Source organism: Rosa rugosa, chromosome 4 (genome assembly GCF_958449725.1).
Source record: "Rosa rugosa chromosome 4, drRosRugo1.1, whole genome shotgun sequence".
NCBI classification, from domain to species: Eukaryota; Viridiplantae; Streptophyta; class Magnoliopsida; order Rosales; family Rosaceae; genus Rosa; species Rosa rugosa.
Genome location: NC_084823.1, coordinates 54475646 through 54494292, shown reverse-complemented (window position 1 = coordinate 54494292; position 18647 = coordinate 54475646). Strand labels below are relative to the sequence as shown.

At 37.8% G+C, this 18647-nt stretch overlaps 5 protein-coding genes across 7 annotated transcripts; 1 reads left to right on the top strand and 4 right to left on the bottom strand.

The window, feature by feature from the left end:
* Positions 1-64: 64 nt before the first annotated feature.
* LOC133743632 (glycerophosphodiester phosphodiesterase GDPD6) lies at positions 65-3064 on the bottom strand. Its single transcript, XM_062171626.1, has 8 exons — positions 2897-3064; positions 1895-2070; positions 1595-1778; positions 1400-1474; positions 1131-1240; positions 812-1030; positions 542-697; positions 65-452 (listed from the first exon to the last, which is right to left on the bottom strand). Exons 1-8 carry the CDS (start codon positions 2910-2912, stop codon positions 213-215), a joined length of 1176 nt encoding a protein of 391 aa, XP_062027610.1. The 5' UTR covers positions 2913-3064; the 3' UTR covers positions 65-212.
* Positions 3065-4052: 988 nt separating this feature from the next.
* Positions 4053-7184, bottom strand: LOC133743633 (ninja-family protein 3-like). Its single transcript, XM_062171627.1, has 3 exons — positions 7053-7184; positions 6386-6708; positions 4053-4555 (listed from the first exon to the last, which is right to left on the bottom strand). Exons 2-3 carry the CDS (start codon positions 6702-6704, stop codon positions 4152-4154), a joined length of 723 nt encoding a protein of 240 aa, XP_062027611.1. The 5' UTR covers positions 6705-6708; positions 7053-7184; the 3' UTR covers positions 4053-4151.
* A 2050-nt stretch (positions 7185-9234) lies between these two features.
* LOC133742920 (mitochondrial import receptor subunit TOM5 homolog) lies at positions 9235-10677 on the bottom strand. The gene is made up of 2 exons (XM_062170626.1): positions 10506-10677; positions 9235-9544 (listed from the first exon to the last, which is right to left on the bottom strand). Exons 1-2 carry the CDS (start codon positions 10590-10592, stop codon positions 9467-9469), a joined length of 165 nt encoding a protein of 54 aa, XP_062026610.1. The 5' UTR covers positions 10593-10677; the 3' UTR covers positions 9235-9466.
* Positions 10678-10824: 147 nt separating this feature from the next.
* Positions 10825-11675, top strand: LOC133742919 (uncharacterized). The gene is made up of 2 exons (XM_062170625.1): positions 10825-11004; positions 11265-11675. Exons 1-2 carry the CDS (start codon positions 10876-10878, stop codon positions 11634-11636), a joined length of 501 nt encoding a protein of 166 aa, XP_062026609.1. The 5' UTR covers positions 10825-10875; the 3' UTR covers positions 11637-11675.
* A 44-nt stretch (positions 11676-11719) lies between these two features.
* Positions 11720-17013, bottom strand: LOC133742917 (nuclear transport factor 2). 3 transcript variants are annotated; one of them, XM_062170622.1, is made up of 9 exons: positions 16854-17013; positions 15614-15808; positions 14430-14733; positions 14109-14347; positions 13832-14006; positions 13496-13617; positions 13345-13407; positions 12425-12488; positions 11720-12310 (listed from the first exon to the last, which is right to left on the bottom strand). In XM_062170622.1, the coding sequence occupies exons 2-9, from the start codon at positions 15800-15802 to the stop codon at positions 12060-12062; spliced, it is 1407 nt and encodes a 468-aa protein (XP_062026606.1). In that variant the 5' UTR covers positions 15803-15808; positions 16854-17013; the 3' UTR covers positions 11720-12059. The 3 variants fall into 3 exon arrangements, with proteins under 3 accessions (XP_062026606.1, XP_062026608.1, XP_062026607.1); XM_062170624.1 differs by having other exon boundaries at positions 15614-15804; positions 16854-17000; XM_062170623.1 differs by having other exon boundaries at positions 15614-15826; positions 16854-16993.
* Between the last annotated feature and the right edge of the window lie 1634 nt (positions 17014-18647).

Genomic DNA, 18647 nt, shown 5'->3' with positions numbered 1-18647 from the left:
GTAAAGGTAATTTCCTTTTCCTCTGTTCTTCTGGTTTAGTGAAAATGTGGTTCACCAGAAAATCTCGAGGTAATTCACTCCTTGGATTAACATTATTTGATTTGAAAGGTAATATTAACAATTACTGTTGAGAATGTTAACTGTACTGGTAATCTAAAAGAACTCAAATCTGAATTTTATTACAAGATAAAATGATGCACAAATGTACTGTCTCATGCCTTTGTGTAGGAAGAGACCAGCAATGCTATTTTATGCAATAGCTTTGATGCATTATTGTTATCACTTTGATTAAAAGAGGTCCATTCTTGATAATTATGCAGGCTGCCTGTGAAGTCTGTAAAGAGTCCATCAACACCAATCTTATTAAGCCAGTACTCATACTCTTGATATGGATCTTCATGAAAGTCAAAGTGCAGGAAGGAGTTCTCATTCCTGAATGTATACGGGTGCACCTGGATTGGAATTCAAGAACAAATATAAGAATGCCATCGAGAGTGACCACATTACCCAAAACCCAACGGAAACAGAAAAGAAACCCTACCTGTAGGTTATGTGCATGAGCCCGGGGGACCAGATCTGTAGGTGTTTGCAAATAATTATTTACTACAGGAACCACAGTATCCTTCCAAGGTCCAATGCCTACCACATACTCCTTAATGTAGCTAAGGTAGCTGTCTGAAGTAATTTCCCAATACGACTGCACATTGTCAATTTGATGAAAGTTAGCAAAGAATTGCAGAAATTACAGTGATACAGTTAAAGGTTTATAAAGAGTTTTTCCTTGTTAAACACATTAGGAAGTAACATGAACCTGATTGGTGTCTTGAGTAGGAATTGTGATATCGTCAATCAAAAAGATCTTGGGCAAGTCCGTCAGATTTGATACATAAACAAGTGAAGTTGGAGCAAATGACTGGATAAATGCAGGTTGTTTCAGCCAATCTTTCGACATATATGAACCCTTGTATCCGTACTTTTTAAGTGTCTCCACAAACTTGTCCTCGAATCTCTTACCATTTGACCACTTTACCTGTCATTAAATTAGGCATTAGCCGAGTGTGATTGAGAAAGGCATAACACTAATCAGGTTTGGTGCAGCCATTCTTGGCTGCAGCTTTCAGGGTACTCACATGTTGGTTGATCAATACAGGATTCTTAATCTCCGGATATATGCCAACAACTCTGGGTGCATCCAGTGCGATTGAAATAAACTCCTCAAAAGTAATAATAGGAAATTTTCCTGAGGAAAATACCAAAAGAATAAAATTACTCTAAAAGATCATAGAAGATGTAGCATTTTACATATATTCTATATAATAATCAAGGGTACTATGATTAATTCTGTACTTTAAATATTTATTTAAATAAGCTCAGAGTTATTTATCTGAAAATAACTAACCATTATATTGTTGATCACGAAATGGGCATCTCTGCTTCACTCGTAATGTCTTCAGTTCTTTAAGTGTAAAATCAACTGCATATAATTAAAATGATGTTTTATTATCCTCAGTTAATTACGGTAAATGGCAATAAGATCAAATATTCAGTTACATTAACATTTTGACGAGTGTTGAAAGCAGAAGGGCTTCCATACCAGTGAAAAAACCAGTGGTGTTGACCCCTTGAACGTCATAGGTCCGTTTGCGATCTGCAAATTCCTTATGCTTTGCAATATCAGTTGTCTCATCGAGGGTCACATCATGAAAGCATATAAGGACACCATCTTTAGAAGATAGAATATCTGTTTCAATGAAGTCTGCACCCTCTTCAATTGCTCTCTGCAAGAATGCCATGTTTTAGTACACATTAAGAACTACTTTTAATCAGGTCAAAAACAATGAGAATCAGGCTAAGCTAAAAGCGTACAACATCTAACTATTTTGTGAATTAGTACCATGTATGCTGCAGCAGTTTCTTCAGGAATCTCTCCATTTGATCCTCGATGTGCAATGTTGTATGGTCTAGAAGTTTGTAGAGGCTGTCTATATCTATTGGCCTCCTTACTTGGAAGTGGATATAATGGCCTTCCAGAACATCCAACAAGTAGTAGAAATACAAAAGGAGCAAAGCCTGTCAAATGCATAATCACCATAATTAAACTCTCTAAACATAAGAGTGCTTATTGTGACCAGTATAGATAAATGTAAATTTGCCCAGTATGTTCACTTTCATATATATTGGAGAATAAAGACGTATTGTATCCCATATTTAGAAAACCAATTGTCTCATTAAACTAAAATACCTACTCGCGAATAGAATAGAAAGCACAACCTCAGATCAAACACCCAGGACCCAGGTCATCATTTTGCTAAAGTAAGAACAAAAATCAAGGCATTTTCCAACTAAAACCAAATTTCCCCAAAATGCAAAGAATCATATCCTCTTTAATCACCAAGATAGGTTGTTTTCTATGGTCAAATGCCAGCTTTAAACAAATAAAACAAAACCAGATAAGCAAATTCCCAAAGGCAAACAATTAACAAGATTGAAAGCTAATATCAGAATCACATCAACTACCAGAAAAGATCAAATTTTTCCACAAAACTGAAAAACACAGAAATAATTCACACACGAACATTCAAAAACATGCACCACCAACAAGAACAATACTTTAAAAACACAAAAAATGCATCACTACACTACCAAAAAAAAAGATCAAATTTTTCAACAAAACTGAGAAAACCCAGTAACCATTCACACACAAACATTCAAAAACTGACACCAACTACAAGAACAAGACATAAAAACACAAAATTCATCACTACACCACCAAAAAAAAAAGATCAAATCTTTCAACAACTGACAAAAACCCAGTAATCATTAACTCACAAACAACACGAACAAGACTTGAAAACATGAAACCCATCACTATTTTGGGGTCAAGTTCAAAGCTTACAGTGTGAGGAAGCCATGGAGCTTTAGGCCCAGCTTCTCCAAGTCAGCTGGGTTCCTTTTGAGAACCACTAAGATGATCACAAAAGCGTGCGCTTTGGGAAATGTAAAGCAATCATATGTGGTTTTCTGAGGTGTGGTAGAATCGTGTGTGAGCAAGACCCTTATAATATGGGAGACTCTGAACATTAAGCGCCACATGGATCTTAGCTCTAAAACCAAAGAATATTCCTCGTAGAGCCGTTGGGACTGTGATGGCCCTGAACCAGTTGGCGTTGACTGAATGGTTGTTTGTCATTTGTGGCTTGATTGATATATACTAGTTTTTGGATTAGAAGAGGAGATGTCAAACAAATAAGGGAATAAAGGAGAACATATTTTTCTTTCCAAGGAAAAATGAAGGAGAAAATGTATTTTCCATGATGTATTTTCCTTCAGAGTGTGTTTGGATGAGGGAAAAAATGATGGAATTTAATTGAAAGTGAGGATTTCATAATTCCTACAAGCTAATTCCCTCGTTTGGCATTATCAGATTGGAAATTTTAAATTTCTCTGTGGAAAAAAATGAAGGAATTCATTGTTTAAATTCCCCACTTCAATTTTCACCAAAATAAGTGTCATTTACGAATTCCTTTGCAATATTCATTTTTCATTTCCAAAACAAGGCTTTTTTCTATTTTATTTTTTTATTTATTTTAAACTTTCTTAATTTATTACACATTTCAAATCTTAAATAGATACACCCAAACAATAGAAATTGCAATTAATGGAATTTTAGATTGATGGAGTTAAAGATTCCATTATTTATAAATTCCTACGGATTTCATAATTTTCTCATCCAAACGCACCGTCAAGGACAAGAGAATTTATCAAATATGGCTCTTGGGCTTGGGATTGACCTTTCTAAACAGATTATAAAGAGCAGATTGGGCTTGGGCTTAGGCCTACGATATTAGGTTGTAACCTTTGAAAATCATTTCAAACACAAACAGGATGTGAGAACCATTTTTGTAACCAAAGCATGGAACTGCTATTTGCCAAACTAAAACAGCAAGGAAAAGGTCTATATAAACTTATAGTCTATGGACAAACATAGGCAATTAGTTTTATTTAGCTAAGGTCCATTTATAATGATGGAGCACTAGAACATGACACTTACATGATGAACAAAGTTAATTACGAAACTCAGGAGGTCCATATTCATTAACATTCCACAGGGGGTGACCTGCATTAGTTGCCACCACCATAGACCTAGTTATTTAATAAAGGGAAACAGTGATTTGCTTCAAAGGATTGGCGACCTCATTGCCACCGGCATGCTTGACGAACTCCGCTGGGGACTGGAAAGTCCCATGGCAAGCACACACAATCCGCACTTTTCCTCCAAGATACTTGTACAGGTAACCTTCCACTTTCTTCCCATCAGCCCCAGTGGTTGTCACAGAAGGCATTCTGACCATCCCTTCACGCCTAATTGGCCTCACAACATTGCGATGATAAACTCTAGCCCTCTTTGCTGCACTGTCCTGTTCAGGGTCATCAGCCTTCACCTTTTTTGTGTTAGCCATCATTGACGTGGTGACCACAGGCTGATTGGAGCTCCCTTCTCCAGACATAAGCTCAGAACTGACTGTGCTGCTTGTTGCAGCCAAGCGTCCAGATCCTGTAAGGAACTTAGATTAATTTATTTAGAACTCAGAGGAAAATGTAGAACAAAGTTGAATGGAAGTATATGTCCATGTCAAAGCAAAGGTTGCACATGCAAAATACTTTGACCCTTGGCTTTTTGAGCAGGGATTTCAAGCATGTATGCAATTCTAATTCTAATGAATGCTTAAAAATATACATGGACATATCATGTAATGTTGGTGTTTATGTTTAGCATAGTGTGGCAGCAAAAATAAGCTAGGAAGGAACTCTGATCCTTGTAAAAGATAAGATCCACAAGCATACATCAATAACTTATCTGCAATTGGTTTATCAAAATGAAAACGGATCAGGTAAACCAGAAAACCTAGAGAAGATTCGTAAAGTGTTAAATATGACAGACATTTCCTTAATTTGTCAGACACGTTGTCGGATATAGACTTTTTCTTGATTATATTTGTCGATATGCTAATGAATTTGTTTCTTAGACCGTTTTCCTAACATTTGTCGATATAGTGGATCCTCGACCTTTTTCTTAGCATTTGTCGATATGCAATTAAATATCGAATCTATTTTCCTTTTTCCTAGCTCGATAATTGTCAGACAAAGATTTTATTTATTTTTGTCGGAAAGCAGATTTTTAGAAGATTCAATATGCTGCCCCCTAATCATCACCATCGTCACCGTTGACCGTTGAGTATGCCGCCCTAATCTCATGTCTCGATCTCCCACGTACACTGTCTACGTACCCTAAGCGTTACACTTTTCATCACAGAATCGAATATACACATCTACCAACTAATAAATCGTATTAATTACGTACCTAAAATATTTCCCCATGCATAAATAATTCCTAGGCCTTCCAAAAATAATTTTGGTTTAAGATATATATGTTTTCCTAGTAATGACATTGTTCCTCTTTCATTCATTGGACAATTGAACGAACATGTTCACCCCCATTGTCGATTTACATACTTTTACTTAATATATTTATAATCCAACGGTCCATATCTTAAATTAGCCTTTAAAAATGATTTCTGTAAAAAAATCAATCGAATCATAAATCATTTAATTATCTAATTAAATCAAACAAATAGATGGTTCTAACAACACTTACTACTATTATGATGAACCATTTATGTATTTCATAGAAATGAATAACTAAAAGGTCTTCAACTTGATTGTTTTTTACAGAGCTAACATTTGTATTACGTTATACAACATGAATGATTTAATTAAAAAATTATAAAGTTATTATGCGTTAATCGCAAGAGATGATTATTCATCCAAGAAGGCATTTAACTAAAGAGAAACGTACATAGAAACATATATTAATATATAGACATGTATATATGATAAACATAACAAGAAAAGACTCCGATCCATACCATCCGGGGGCATCCAAACATGCATACAGCTTCTTCAAAAAAGTTAAAAACAACTATATATATATGTAGTTCTTTCAAATAATGATAATAATAAACAATATATGCATTTCTTTTAAGAAAAAACATTTTATGCAGCAAGGTTCTGATGCATGTGACATAACATATATGTATTTTCTTTATTGAACCTCGAGTCCTCGAGTAAAGAAAGAACAGGAAAATCAAACAATTAAAAATTGCGAAAACGTGAAACCGGATTCCTCAAAATCACCAAAAGCCAAATCTAATTTTCCAAAGAAGCTTTCACACTTCAGATCCACATCAACCAAAATCTAACACAAGAATACGATTCTAAAAATATCAACCAATTAACACAAGCACATGCATAGATAAGTTCATAAAAACAAACTCATATATATGAATCAAAATATCAGAAAAGAGTTGAGTAATGAAGTTTATACCAGTCACATTCACTCCCAGAGCAGCCACTTCAGGCAGCCGGACCGCCTCTGCCGGAGCTTTCTTAGCCTTTTCCTCCTGAATAGTCAAACTCAGGCTTGCAGCCATCGCCCTGCTCAGAAACTGAACCTCAGAGACCCTCATCATCTCCAGCTCACTAACCGACGGCAGAGAAACCGCCCTGGGACGCGGCGCCGCCGCCACCTCAGTCACATCGACTCCCACCGACACAGCGCGTGCCATGCGGGCCCCACCCGAGTTGCCTTGGTAAAGTCCCCCAAGTGAGAGCCCGAGATCGTGTTGGTCCTCTTCGCCCGCCATTTTCCTATATATATACCACAAAACATGAACAAAAATTTGTAAGTTCGGTCACAACAAACTTAAACACAACACAAGAGAATGAATGAAACTAGGGATGGCAAAAGCGTCACCATCAACAACCAGAGGTCGAAAGTTGAAAGTTTTGACCTTTGGAGGATTTTATGGTGACCAGTGGGTACTGGCTTTGCTATCAAAGGAATGACAAAAGCGACCCCCACATATTACCCACCGGACCTCCACAACCATCAACCAGGGCCGGAAAATGGAATAGATTGGAGGTGGCCGGCCGGTGGGCACCGACTTGTGCCATCTCTAGAAAGAAGAGAGAGAGAGAGAGAGAGCTCTTACTTTCTTCTTCTTTCTTGAGAGACTAGCTATCCAACCCCAAATGCAACTAAGCGAGACAGATTAGGGGGGGGATTAAATAGAGATGACACAAGAGAAACCGACGCAGGTTCTTCTCTCTTCTTCTGCTTTTGCATTACAAGTGACAATTGACAACGCACATCTAAGATTCCACGTGGATTTTATCAGAGCATTCACAGTGACACTCGAGCCCTATTAGAGTGCGAGAAACAAGTGCTTCTTTAGCCCAAGTTGCAGAATCTGAGCTTCTTCCACCACCTGTAACCTAGCTGTGTTCTATATATCTGTCACTTTCGACTTTGGCCCGGGTTGTAAATTAAGACAGTCCACGAGGGCGGTTTAGCAATGGAGAAAAAGACACTTAGATTGTGGCCGAAACCCGTAGACTCTGAAACTCAAACTGCTCAGACTGCAGAAGAAGTCTGTTGGCTTAGCTCTGTTGCCCTAGAGTTAAATCACGTGTCGAATAAGGGAGGAAACTTGTAAAGCTTGTTACTAGCATGGAAGCCATTTGGCTTGGCTTGTTGTGGTAATTACCGAGGGCGGATTCAAAAACCCAAAACTTTATCCCACTTTCACTTTTCTCAAATGGGTTTAATTTGCTTTGACAGATGTAATTAGGTTTCTAAGTACTTTGCCATGCATTTCTTCATGGTTTACATTTGCCATTTCTTCATGGATTAATCCAATTTGATCTTATCGGGTTAGTGGGGTTGACAGATGAGGTTAAATTTGTAACAACTTTTAAGGGATGCTCACACTTTTCTTCACTTGCATTTCATCATGGTTTAACGTCCTTTTATGTTTATCTCTGCTTTGCATTGTTCTTTCATTTCTGTGAGACTTCCATCTCTAATTAATTACTTTGATGGTTTTGTTAGCCAGATTTGGTTTAATGGTTTCAGTTAAATTGATGGGATTTTTAAACTTAGAAAACCAGTAGTGGATCTTTCAACATTCAATAGCTTGAGCATAAAAACTTAGTTTTTGGTAACAGAATATATATTAGAAACCACATCATAATTATGATTAAATCCAGTAAATTATTATCGTTATCATCATCGTCTATACACCAAATAGGTGATACCTTTGAAAGGTTTTAAAAGACCATTTACATCATGGTTTAAACGGAAATAAATTTATGTCATTTTCAGTAGAGAGTCAAAATCTTTCTTTTAGACCCAACATCTTCAAATATCAACCTTATACAAGAAAAGTTATTTGATGCACTGACAGTATTACGTGGTTTCAGTCCTTAATATTTATGGTCTATCCTTACACATAATCAATTTGAGCTTCTAAGGACTATAGCCTTTAGCCCTTTACCTGAATTTATACATTCTTGCAGCCCACACCAAGTCGATGAGAAACAGAGGCTATAATTTGACCGTGATCCAAGTGGAAGACGGGTAAATATATTTTTTACGACGGTAAATGGCAGTAATTTTGGATTGGGAGCCAAAAAGCGCGGCGAGGAATTAGTGGAATTGGCGGCGTCTGTCACTGGGATCGGATGTAACGTGTGGGCCATGCACAAGGGCTTCTTCTACTCAATTAGGAGAATTGATCAAGTGGTGAGACGTGGCGAAAATCTGTAAGAGGGACGTCACTTTTCACGATGAAACGGGTCCACAACAAGTGGAGTTTGACAAGTAGGCAGAGTACGTGGCAAGATCTCCACCGTAATTAGTAAAGTCACCTGCTTGTTGCTGTCGGTGCTCGCCGGGACCTGGGGGCCAACGGTTGTCAAGTAGTTTTGTTGGAGAAATTGTGCTTTTCATTATTGGGCCTGGAAGTGCTTTTCTTTGTTGGGCTTGGAAGGTGTTTTTATATTGGGCCTGAGAAGTGCTTTTAGGCTCATGCCTCTAGCTCCCAAAGATGGTTTATACTTTTTTTTTTTTTTTTGATTAAAAAGATGGTTTATACTTTATACTTGTGGAGAATGCCTACAATGACGAAGTTGGGGAACAATCAAAGATGATTGAGGTACTTTCCTCTATTGGGCCTGAAAGTGCTTTTTTCTCAGCATATTCTCTATTGGTTCTGAGGAGTACTTGTGGGCCTCATGCATCTAGGCTCTAGCTCCCAAAGATGGTATATATTTGATGGAGAATGTATACAATCATACAATGAGGGAGTTGGAGAAAAACAACTTTGATAGAGGTACGAACATAAGCGATCATTAATTACGAAATTGGGATGGTCTAATTGAAATAAACATTCAACAATTCAGTGGCTAGTTGCCCGATTACCATTTGCATTTTCAAAATCCAAAAACTCTGCCAATCCTTGTATACACAATACAAGGATGTACCCTAAAACTGCTTGACATATAAGACAAACCTACAAGCCATGAAATTAAGGGGACTAAGCCTGTGTCGGCCCTCCATCAACACTCAAATTGCCATCATATCACCATAAGTCCGCATCAGAATCACTGATCCTGCAAAGACACCGACAGCACGGAGCAGTTTCTGCAAGAGAGGAAACACAAACTTTAGTTCCTTGATCTTTACTGTTTCATCAAACAAAAAAGAAATGATATACCAACTAGGTCCATGTAAAACAAAGAATTCTCAGTTCTACAAAGAAAGTCACACAAATCATTAAAATCTGGAACTTTTGAAAGATCAAAACGGAGGCTACAATTTCTCCTGAATACAGAGATCAAACCCTAAAATAGCGAGTCACCTGATCACAGCACATCTATCTCCAAGTGTAATTTCTCCATAAAATTCATGCTTCCTATTTTCTCAAAGAGGAAATGGTATTCTGATAGATGAGACACCTAATCAGTGCATCCTTCTCTCTAAGTATAATTTCTTCATACCATGCAAGCTTCCTCTTTTCTCAAAGAGAAAACGCTATTAAGATAATAACCCTATCATAATAGCTACATTGTGAAACAACAACTAATACAGAAACGGATATAGTCATATAACTTGGATCCGCATCTTAGATAAACAGAGAGAGTTTTGACCGCACTTGATGATCTAACGCAAGTCTCTTATCATGACACAACAGCCACCCACTCGGTAATTCTACGACATCGAACACACATCAACTATTGGAATTCTGCTTACAGAACACTGATACAAATTCAAAAAATTTGCTCCTTCAATAAACCCATCACTAATCCCATAATTAAAAATCCAAATTAACATAATATCTTCAAGTAATTACTCCATGACTCCATCAAAAATTCACTTAAATCTTGAACATCAAACTTAAACTATTCCAATCACTCTAAACAATCTGTAATCATGCAGACGTTTCTCAATTCTTACAGCAAATCAAACTCAAAAAATTCGGAATCCAAATACTCAGTAAATCAAACTCAAGAATTCCATATAAATCTCCCAAACTAATTAACACACACATACACAACACAACACAAAATCAAAAAGGAAAGAGAGTGATTCAGTATATCAGTACCATGTTGAGCGCCCACTTTTCCTCATTCTGATACTGAGAGCGCAAGAAAGCCTTGGCCTTGTCAACTGAGACCGCGTAGCTCGCCATCGAAATTTTCCGGCAACTCAGAGAGAATTAGGGTTTTAGATTTGGGGTTTTTGATGTGAATCGACGGGAGCCAGCTTTACTTATACGGACCCTCTAAGTTGCGAAATTACCAAAACGACCTTCACTGATTAAAAATAATAGATAACTCCTTTACCCAACCACATGGTGCCACGTCGACGTTGGGAACCTCATCTGCCTTGTCCATCACTACTTTAAGCTCAAACCAACCAACCAACCATATGCTATGTTCTGACTTCTGAGGAAGCATTAGAGAGAGAGAGATATGGAGGCCAAAGCATTTTTGGGCAGTAGAGGAGTGCTGCCGTTGGTGTATACTTCTCCACAGAGACCCAAATCCATGGCTGCCCGGACACCGATCCGCGCAGCTAACAAAACTGTTAGCTCCAAAAAGGTCGGTCCATCACAAAATTGATAACTTTGGTTTCTATGTTGTTAATCTTGGTCACTCATATGAGAAATTTCGCTAAATTATACAAGTGAATCACACATAGCGTTACTACCGTGGTTAAATTTTGGATTGAACGTATTTTACTTGTGTATGTATTGATCGAATAGGTATCCGAAAAATGGTACTAGGGTAGTCAGGTTGCATAAGTAGCTTGGTCATGAAATTTGTTTGACAGTAGGGACTAAAAGATGTGTGCAATGCAGAATTCGACTCAAGTGAAGCTACTGACAAGGGTGGAGCAACTGAAGCTGCTGACCAAGGCCGAGAAAGCTGGTCTGCTATCGGCGGCAGAGAATTCCGGACTCTCACTGTCGGCAATAGAGAAGCTCGGTCTGCTGTCAAAGGCTGAAAAATTTGGAGTCCTATCGGCGGCCACTGACCCTGGAACTCCGGGGGCATTGCTGACTCTGAGCTTCGGACTACTGCTTTTGGGTCCATTGTCTGTTTTTCTTGTGCCTGAGGATTACCCTTGGGAGGTTGTTGTACAAGCTGTGGTTGCTGCTGTTTCTGTGGTGGGTGGTTCTGCGGCTTTTGGTGCATCAAATTTTGTATCCAACTTGCAGAAATCAAATTGAAATTCGATGAGCTAGATCTTGCTCATTATTGGTGACTTATCTACGATGGTTGTAAATTATAACATAAGATGGCAACAAGCATATATCAGAATATGGAAGGGGAGAGATTCTTAATGATCAAAATACAAGAATACATGATCATTTTGGTTTCTAAACAAAGGATTTATGGATGAATACATTAAACAAACACGAAATTTTTCATGCCCATAGCTCTATAAGATTAAGCTAAGAGAAAACAGGGGTTAAAAGTACGTATTAATCTTACAGAATCTCCTGTAATTATACCAAAAAAAACCTAAATTTCTAATGGCACATTACCACTGCTTTTATCCAACACCAAAAGGCAATTGAAGGAAAGAAAAAAGTGACCCCCTCAAGTTGTGTCAAAAAAATCTTCTATCCACCAGTTTCTTTCAGATTCGTTCAAGTAGGAACAGAGCTGCGGTTGTTTGCTGCCCCTTGGCGACCACCACCCCTTCCATTTGGATTGACGCGCTGATAACCCTCTCCATTGCGTCCAGCTGATGACTTGGATCGTGAAAACTCACCCTGGTTTCTGAATTCATTCCTTCCAAAGCTACGGCTACCACCATAGTTTCCACGACCACCCCTGAAAGAGTCACTTCGGAAGCCAGCTCTTCCGGAAGAAAACCTCCCTCTTCCACCATTGCTAACTGCAATAACCATCAGCTTTGTCAGTTCTACATCATATCTCAGAAACAAGAGAGGAGACTGGGGAAAGCTTCTAAATTCTATACCCAAAAAATATAAATTGTTCATCAGCTTACCTCGGGTTGTGGTTCTCTTTTCCTCAATCACTGCTTGACGATCGCCGATCATGATAGGTGAAGCCTGACATGAATTTCAACAAGTTTAAAATGGATAAACAAACAAGCCCAGTCAACTGTTCATACAGATCAGAAGAAACAAATAACCAACGAAAGGCAAGAACGGACAGGGCAAAGCTCTGAAGTCTTAGGTTTGGGTCAGGTCAGGAACAAGTTCTTAGTCAATCTACTTAAAGAGTAAACATTACATAAAAAGAAACAATCAAGTTCACAGATTAAATAAAACCTAATTAATGCTTGGAGTTAAAGAGCAAGCACTTGCATCGGATAGCCGACCATATAAAATGTCACAATAGAAGGTCCGATAATCCGGTGGTCTAGGTGCACTAGCTTCTTAAATATAAGAGGTTAAAATAATAGGAATTTAAGCTAATGTAGCTGTAACTACATAATCATTCAATTTTTCTCTGGTGGCCTTTTCCAAGTCACTAATCCAAACAACAATTATCCACAAAATAAGTTGAGATAACATTTACTCAATATTCAAGAGCCAGGAATAGGAAAGCACAAAAGCACTCAGTTAAAGCCTCATAAGTTTTGTAAAGTAGAAGCTAGTGCTGGAATTTTTTAAACACCCCACAAAGAGAGAGAGGGATGGTGAAGTCGTGTAGTGCCTGTCATTATATGAAGGACAGCAGCCACTGCCTCCACTTTCTTCTCAAACAGATATAAGTATCCCCATAAATTTTATTGAGGTAACAGTCATTGCATTAATGCCAATGGCCAGGCGGCTGAGATGGTGGTCTTTTGTGTCTTTCTTTTTTTTTCTTTTCAGGAGTGGATCATATGGCTAAAAAGGCAGACCTCAAGAAATTTCTTGCAAATAATGAAAAGTGGAATACAAAGGTAAAAGACAATACCTCAAGTGCACTTTGCATGGAACTCACGCTTTCAAATTCAACAAAGCCAAAACAGAATCCTTGCTGCAATAAACCAATTATATGACCTGTAAGCCTACATCAAAGAGTTCTCAATTGAACATGGAAGTGCACTATAACACATAAATCACACCTTACTACTTCTGACTTGGATCCCGTCCCGCTTAATAGACCCAAATTTCTTAAACTCCTTCTCAAGTTGTTCGACAGTTGCATCATACGGCAAATTCCTTACATGTATGGAGTGACCTTCAGCTGTAAAGGATAAAATATAATTCAGAACATAGATTTTAAAGCTAGAACATGATACAACTTTCTTTTCCATGATGAAAGAGTAGATGAGTACTTAGACAGGTCTAGACAAAGTTAACTCAGCAATCCAGCCGGAAGGTGGCTACATTTGTTTTTTGTCTTTTCTTTTTTTCCAATTTGAATTAAAAAGTGAATCTGGAAGCTGAGTATTATTTACCTTCCTCATGAGCATTGCTACTTTCCGGAGCAGCATCACCACTAGGAGCTGATGCCTCTGGTACCGGAGAAGGTTTTGCGGAACCAAGGGATGGATGGTCAGTGTTTGCAGATACTGTCCTCACTCGGGCATCACGGACAGGACTGGATGCGATGCTACTTTTCATTACCTTTACCTAAATGAAAATTGCATTAAATAAACACAAAAATAGACTTCACATAAAAAATTTAAATCTTCTTGGTCAGAAGAAAAAGAAGAGAAATGAGCCTAAACTCACAATTGATGCATATGATTTCTTTGGAGCATCCTCCTGGGTTTCAGGGATTGGATCAACTTCTGGAAGATCTCTACTCTGACTTGATTCAATTGGGGGATCCTCTATCACAACCTCTTCTTCAATAACTGATCCTTCCTCATTATCTGAAGGATCACAAACTTCGGGTCCATTATTGGGATCCTCATCCAAGGAACTTGCAGGTTCCTCCACCACAAGATGATCAGGAGCTTGAGTAGGTTCTGAAGACAAACATCGAAGCAATTGGAAAATGAAGGCTAAAGCAAATCAAAAGAGAAACCAAAAAAGAAAGGTAAAGCTCACCTGGTTCTGCTATCAAGGCAGCTTCTGGAGCACTTTCATCAATGGTGTTAACCGGGACACTGTTAGTCTGTGATGATTCATTGTCCTCGATATACCTAAAAACATCATTTAAGACGAAGTACCCATTTTCCTGTGGAGCTAGGAAGAACGTTTGGGTGAATTTCCTTCCCACGTTGTCTTTTCCAGTCAAGCATCCAGTTACTAAAACAATCACCCCTTTCTCAAAAGATTCCTGAGCATCTGCAGTCTTTATTTCTGCTGTATACTCTTCGTAATTTAAGGATTTAATTTTTACCCTTATTGCCTGTTCCAAAAATATTCTACGTTATCAAATGCAACACTTTAATCGACACTTCAGACTTACATTGATAGTTCAGCATTCTTCAAATAGTAAATTCAGTCCAAGAGACAATTGCACAACACATTCAAAAACCAACAAGAAGATCACTACGATTGCAGAATGATGAACCATACTGGTAATTTCAAGTAGTATACCGATGGCAACACCTTTTAGTCTATGAGGCACACAATAAATTTCCACCAGCAAATCCATGATTTTTAACATACTTGTCAAGGAAAATGGCAAAGCTGACGCCACTGGGAAACATAATGCCAAAAACTGCATACTTGCGCAAATTCTTTTCTTAAAAAAGGGCAGTGAATTTGGTCCATAGGAATCCTCACTTCTCACACTTTCAGTTCAGTATGCAAGCTTGCATGCCAGTTTACTAAAACTTCCATAACCAGATTCATAGGTAACAGTTGTTGGGTATGTTACCAAATAGATTATACCATTATAAATCGATTATTATTGATGAATAACAGTCTAAAATTAGAGCCTGCATGACATGAAACAAGTGTTTTGTCTACTACTTGGCTTCATTCAAAGAAAGCTAAAAACACTATTGTACGATGAAATGTTACCCCAAACTCTTCTTCAACAACGAAAAAAAATGAAAAAGATCTACATACTCCTTATCAATTAAAGTTTCAAATAACTAACCTAAGGCCTTCAGTCAAAACTGAATCAGGAACATTGACAAATAGGTTGATGAATTCATGTACAGCCATATGAAATAAAATAGTCAAGTCTTTGGCAGTGACTGTAATTAAATTATGTAACTGATTTAAGGCAATAGAGTGAAATTGAACAAGGAACATAACCATATTCCAAGTACACTTACATCCATGGTTTTGACTGTTGTCATATTGCCATTGATATCTGTCCTGCTTAAAGCGCTTGAATCTTGATAAAACTTATACACTAATTCTGGCGAGTGGTGAAGGACTTGGTAGTATTGCTCCACAAAGGCATTGCCGACAAGCTGAGCACTGGGAGGAAGGGTAGGATTTGCCAACTTTGCTTCTTGCATGGCTATCTACGGAAAGTTCAAAATCTAAGAATTAGTAGAGGAAACTATTAATGAAACCACTTGGATGTCTAACGTGGATAAGTCATAACAAGAGAGCTAAAAACAACATATTCCAACGATAGTTGACCAGACAAATGCATTTAAAAAGAACTTATAAATATTTAGCAGGGCAAGTAGCATAACTATTTAGAAAGCAATACTCAGATTCCATAAGCAGGCACAGCAATGATAGGTTACTATATCCCGTAAACAAAAGAACCAGCGAAGTGATAACTATGTACGAGACTGTGAAGCCAAAAATAAGTGCAAAGAGGACTTTAAGCACCAGCATATTGCATGAATGCTTTGCCTTTGAGGATCACTAAAAGCTATGAATAGGGATCAACACCAAACTTTCTTTATGAGTGGTAGTTCTACGATTTGAAGGTGTTAAGCATAAAACTAGCCAAAATTCTTAGCCTGGATCCAACTCCTCTATGCTAGCTCCTTCTCCCTCTCTCTTTATATATGGCAAGAAGACCTAACCGAACAAAGACTTTATACAAGACCAGGATAGTAGACAAGACCAAGTACTCCAAGCTAATCAGTAGGGTTTAGAGTATCATAAACCATAGAGTAAGACCAAATGCCTACATAAACACCCCAAATCCCGCGAATATGCAAACAATTACAAGTATTTTAGCACAGCCAAAAGTATTGGAATCATGTCATAGAAACAGTAACCCAAGAACCACCTAGAATGAGCAAGCACAAAGACTTTGAACTCAGCAAAAGAAGGGTCAGCTGAAAACTGCAGCAGACCCAGACCCAGAACTCAATAGAGAAACCAGTATCTGATTGCAGATTGAGATTGGATTAAAACCCTACTACACAAAAACCCCAAAACCCCAAGAGGGCCAGAACATACCAAACACCAGAATCCAACCAAAGCAGAGAACTTGACCTAAAAGATTTGAAATTTGCAGATCACTTACAAAGTATGTTAAACAAATAAGATTAAAGATAGAGAATAAACAGTAAAGAGGGGATTCAAGTGAAGAATCTGCAATACCTGCTTGGAAGTGATCTGGGCTTTGGAAGGAGAGAGATCTGTGGGGCTTGAAGTGAAGCTGAAGCTGAAGACTGAAGAGACAAGGAACAGTAAGTAGTTGAGAGTAGATTTGAAGAAGAGGAGAGAGCAAAGATGCTGGAGCTTTTTTTATATATTTGATGAGATCACAAGAGAAGAGAAAAAGGGGCTTAAGACTTTAAGCAAGTGTGAGTAATTAATAAAAAGGGTTTTTTTTTTTAATTTCTTTGCAGTTCTTGGAATACACAACAGAATGGGTTTTTGGATTCTTTTCTAATTCTTGAATAAAATTATGAGTATTCCAAGTATGGAAATTTTACCCTAATAAGGATGTACAGAAAAAAAATATCGTTTCTGAAGATTCTACTTAATCTTTTAAGATTTTTTCTCCTTTTTTTTTTTTTTCTTCTATCTTTTGTTTTTGTTTATAATAAGTTAATTTTTAAAATTATCTACATCTAACCCCGAACAAATTGACTTCAAAAAGAGCCTAAACCCAACTCCAAATAAATTGGGCTGCACCCGAATTTTATCTAATTTTGCCTTTTGAATTCTTTTGTAAATCTACTAGTATACTCGTATATTGATATATTCTATATGAAACTTTTGTTAATGCTCCCCGTGTAGTTTATAACTCTTTTCAAATATTAATACAAACCGGCGTGTATAACTGGCATTTGATAGTTTTTCAAATTAATGCAAGTAGATGCTTCACATCTCATAATCCCATGTCTTAATCTCTTCGATCTGGTCAGTTCTATGATTAAAAAAACAGTGGAGTAGAAACCACTACAGCTTCAAGTGTACTTGAGGTTAAAAACACAAGTACACATCCGAGTATTGATTACTCGTACCTTATCTTTTCTTTATGGTAAAAAAAATATAGACAAACATTAACAAGTACTTGTTACGGTCAAACTTAGTTTCTGACAAAAAAAAAAGTACAGCAGTTCAACTATAGTTACCTCCATCCCTTGTTGCCTCTACTATTTGATACCAATTGACATGGACATGAAGTGTTTTCTAAATTGGGATGTCCTCGCTTTGCAGGCTCAGATTTAGCAACTTCAAAGTTCAAATTGACTATTCCAAATCAGTTGGATCATACATATGTAACTAGCATTCTAGCTAGACTTTGGGGGAACGTCTTCCGTGCTCCAAGTTTGGAGTGCTCGGGTTATTTGGGCCCAGCCATGTGAGCAGCACGTGTGAATTCAGAAAGAGAAAACATAAGGGGAAAAGTCTTAGCCTGTTCCCGGTAGTTGAGAAAGAAAAGCAAAAAAAAACAGCAACACACTCACCATTCTCATAAACGCAGATTCACCGTAAGCACAAGCAACACATGCAGCCAATTTCAGTCCACAATCTCAATTCAAATATCAATTCCCAGATTTACTTGCAACAACTTAAAACACCATAAACAAGACAACATAACCAATTCGATAACAGAGTCTTCAATTTCACCATATCAAACCAAACTCAGTTCCATAACTTTCGATCACTAACACAAGAACAAAACGTGATTATACCTTCGAAATCGGAAATCAACTTTAATCAACCCAACTCAGTTCCCAGGACAAGCCTTATGACGAAAACTCAATTTCCCAGTGTCACTGCCGAAGATGAATTGGTGAGTGTGATGCCAATAACCAGAAAGCTTTTCGATTGTTAGCCTATGAGTGCAGCCGAGCAAGAAACGAAGCCCAGAAAGGCCGGAGAAGTTGTCGGCGTTGAAGAACACGGCGGAGCAGAAGGTAACCCAGAAACCCAATCAGT

Excerpts from the sequence above, each read along its gene's own strand:
- LOC133743633 (XM_062171627.1), bottom strand. The coding sequence starts at position 6,704 with ATGGCGGGCGAAGAGGACCAACACGATCTCGGGCTCTCACTTGGGGGA. Across the intron at positions 4,556-6,385 it reads TCTGGGAGTGAATGTGACTG|GATCTGGACGCTTGGCTGCA; the intron begins GTATAAACTTCA and ends AGTTCCTTACAG.
- LOC133742919 (XM_062170625.1), top strand. The coding sequence starts at position 10,876 with ATGGAGGCCAAAGCATTTTTGGGCAGTAGAGGAGTGCTGCCGTTGGTG. Across the intron at positions 11,005-11,264 it reads AAACTGTTAGCTCCAAAAAG|AATTCGACTCAAGTGAAGCT; the intron begins GTCGGTCCATCA and ends TGTGCAATGCAG.
- LOC133742920 (XM_062170626.1), bottom strand. The coding sequence starts at position 10,592 with ATGGCGAGCTACGCGGTCTCAGTTGACAAGGCCAAGGCTTTCTTGCGC. Across the intron at positions 9,545-10,505 it reads AAAAGTGGGCGCTCAACATG|AAACTGCTCCGTGCTGTCGG; the intron begins GTACTGATATAC and ends CCTCTCTTGCAG.
- LOC133742917 (XM_062170622.1), bottom strand. The coding sequence starts at position 15,802 with ATGCAAGAAGCAAAGTTGGCAAATCCTACCCTTCCTCCCAGTGCTCAG. Across the intron at positions 14,734-15,613 it reads CAACAGTCAAAACCATGGAT|GCAATAAGGGTAAAAATTAA; the intron begins GTAAGTGTACTT and ends TTTTTGGAACAG. Across the intron at positions 13,408-13,495 it reads TCCAAGTCAGAAGTAGTAAG|CAAGGATTCTGTTTTGGCTT; the intron begins GTGTGATTTATG and ends GGTTTATTGCAG.
- LOC133743632 (XM_062171626.1), bottom strand. Across the intron at positions 1,779-1,894 it reads AAACTGCTGCAGCATACATG|AGAGCAATTGAAGAGGGTGC; the intron begins GTACTAATTCAC and ends GCATTCTTGCAG. Across the intron at positions 453-541 it reads CTCATGCACATAACCTACAG|GTGCACCCGTATACATTCAG; the intron begins GTAGGGTTTCTT and ends ATTCCAATCCAG.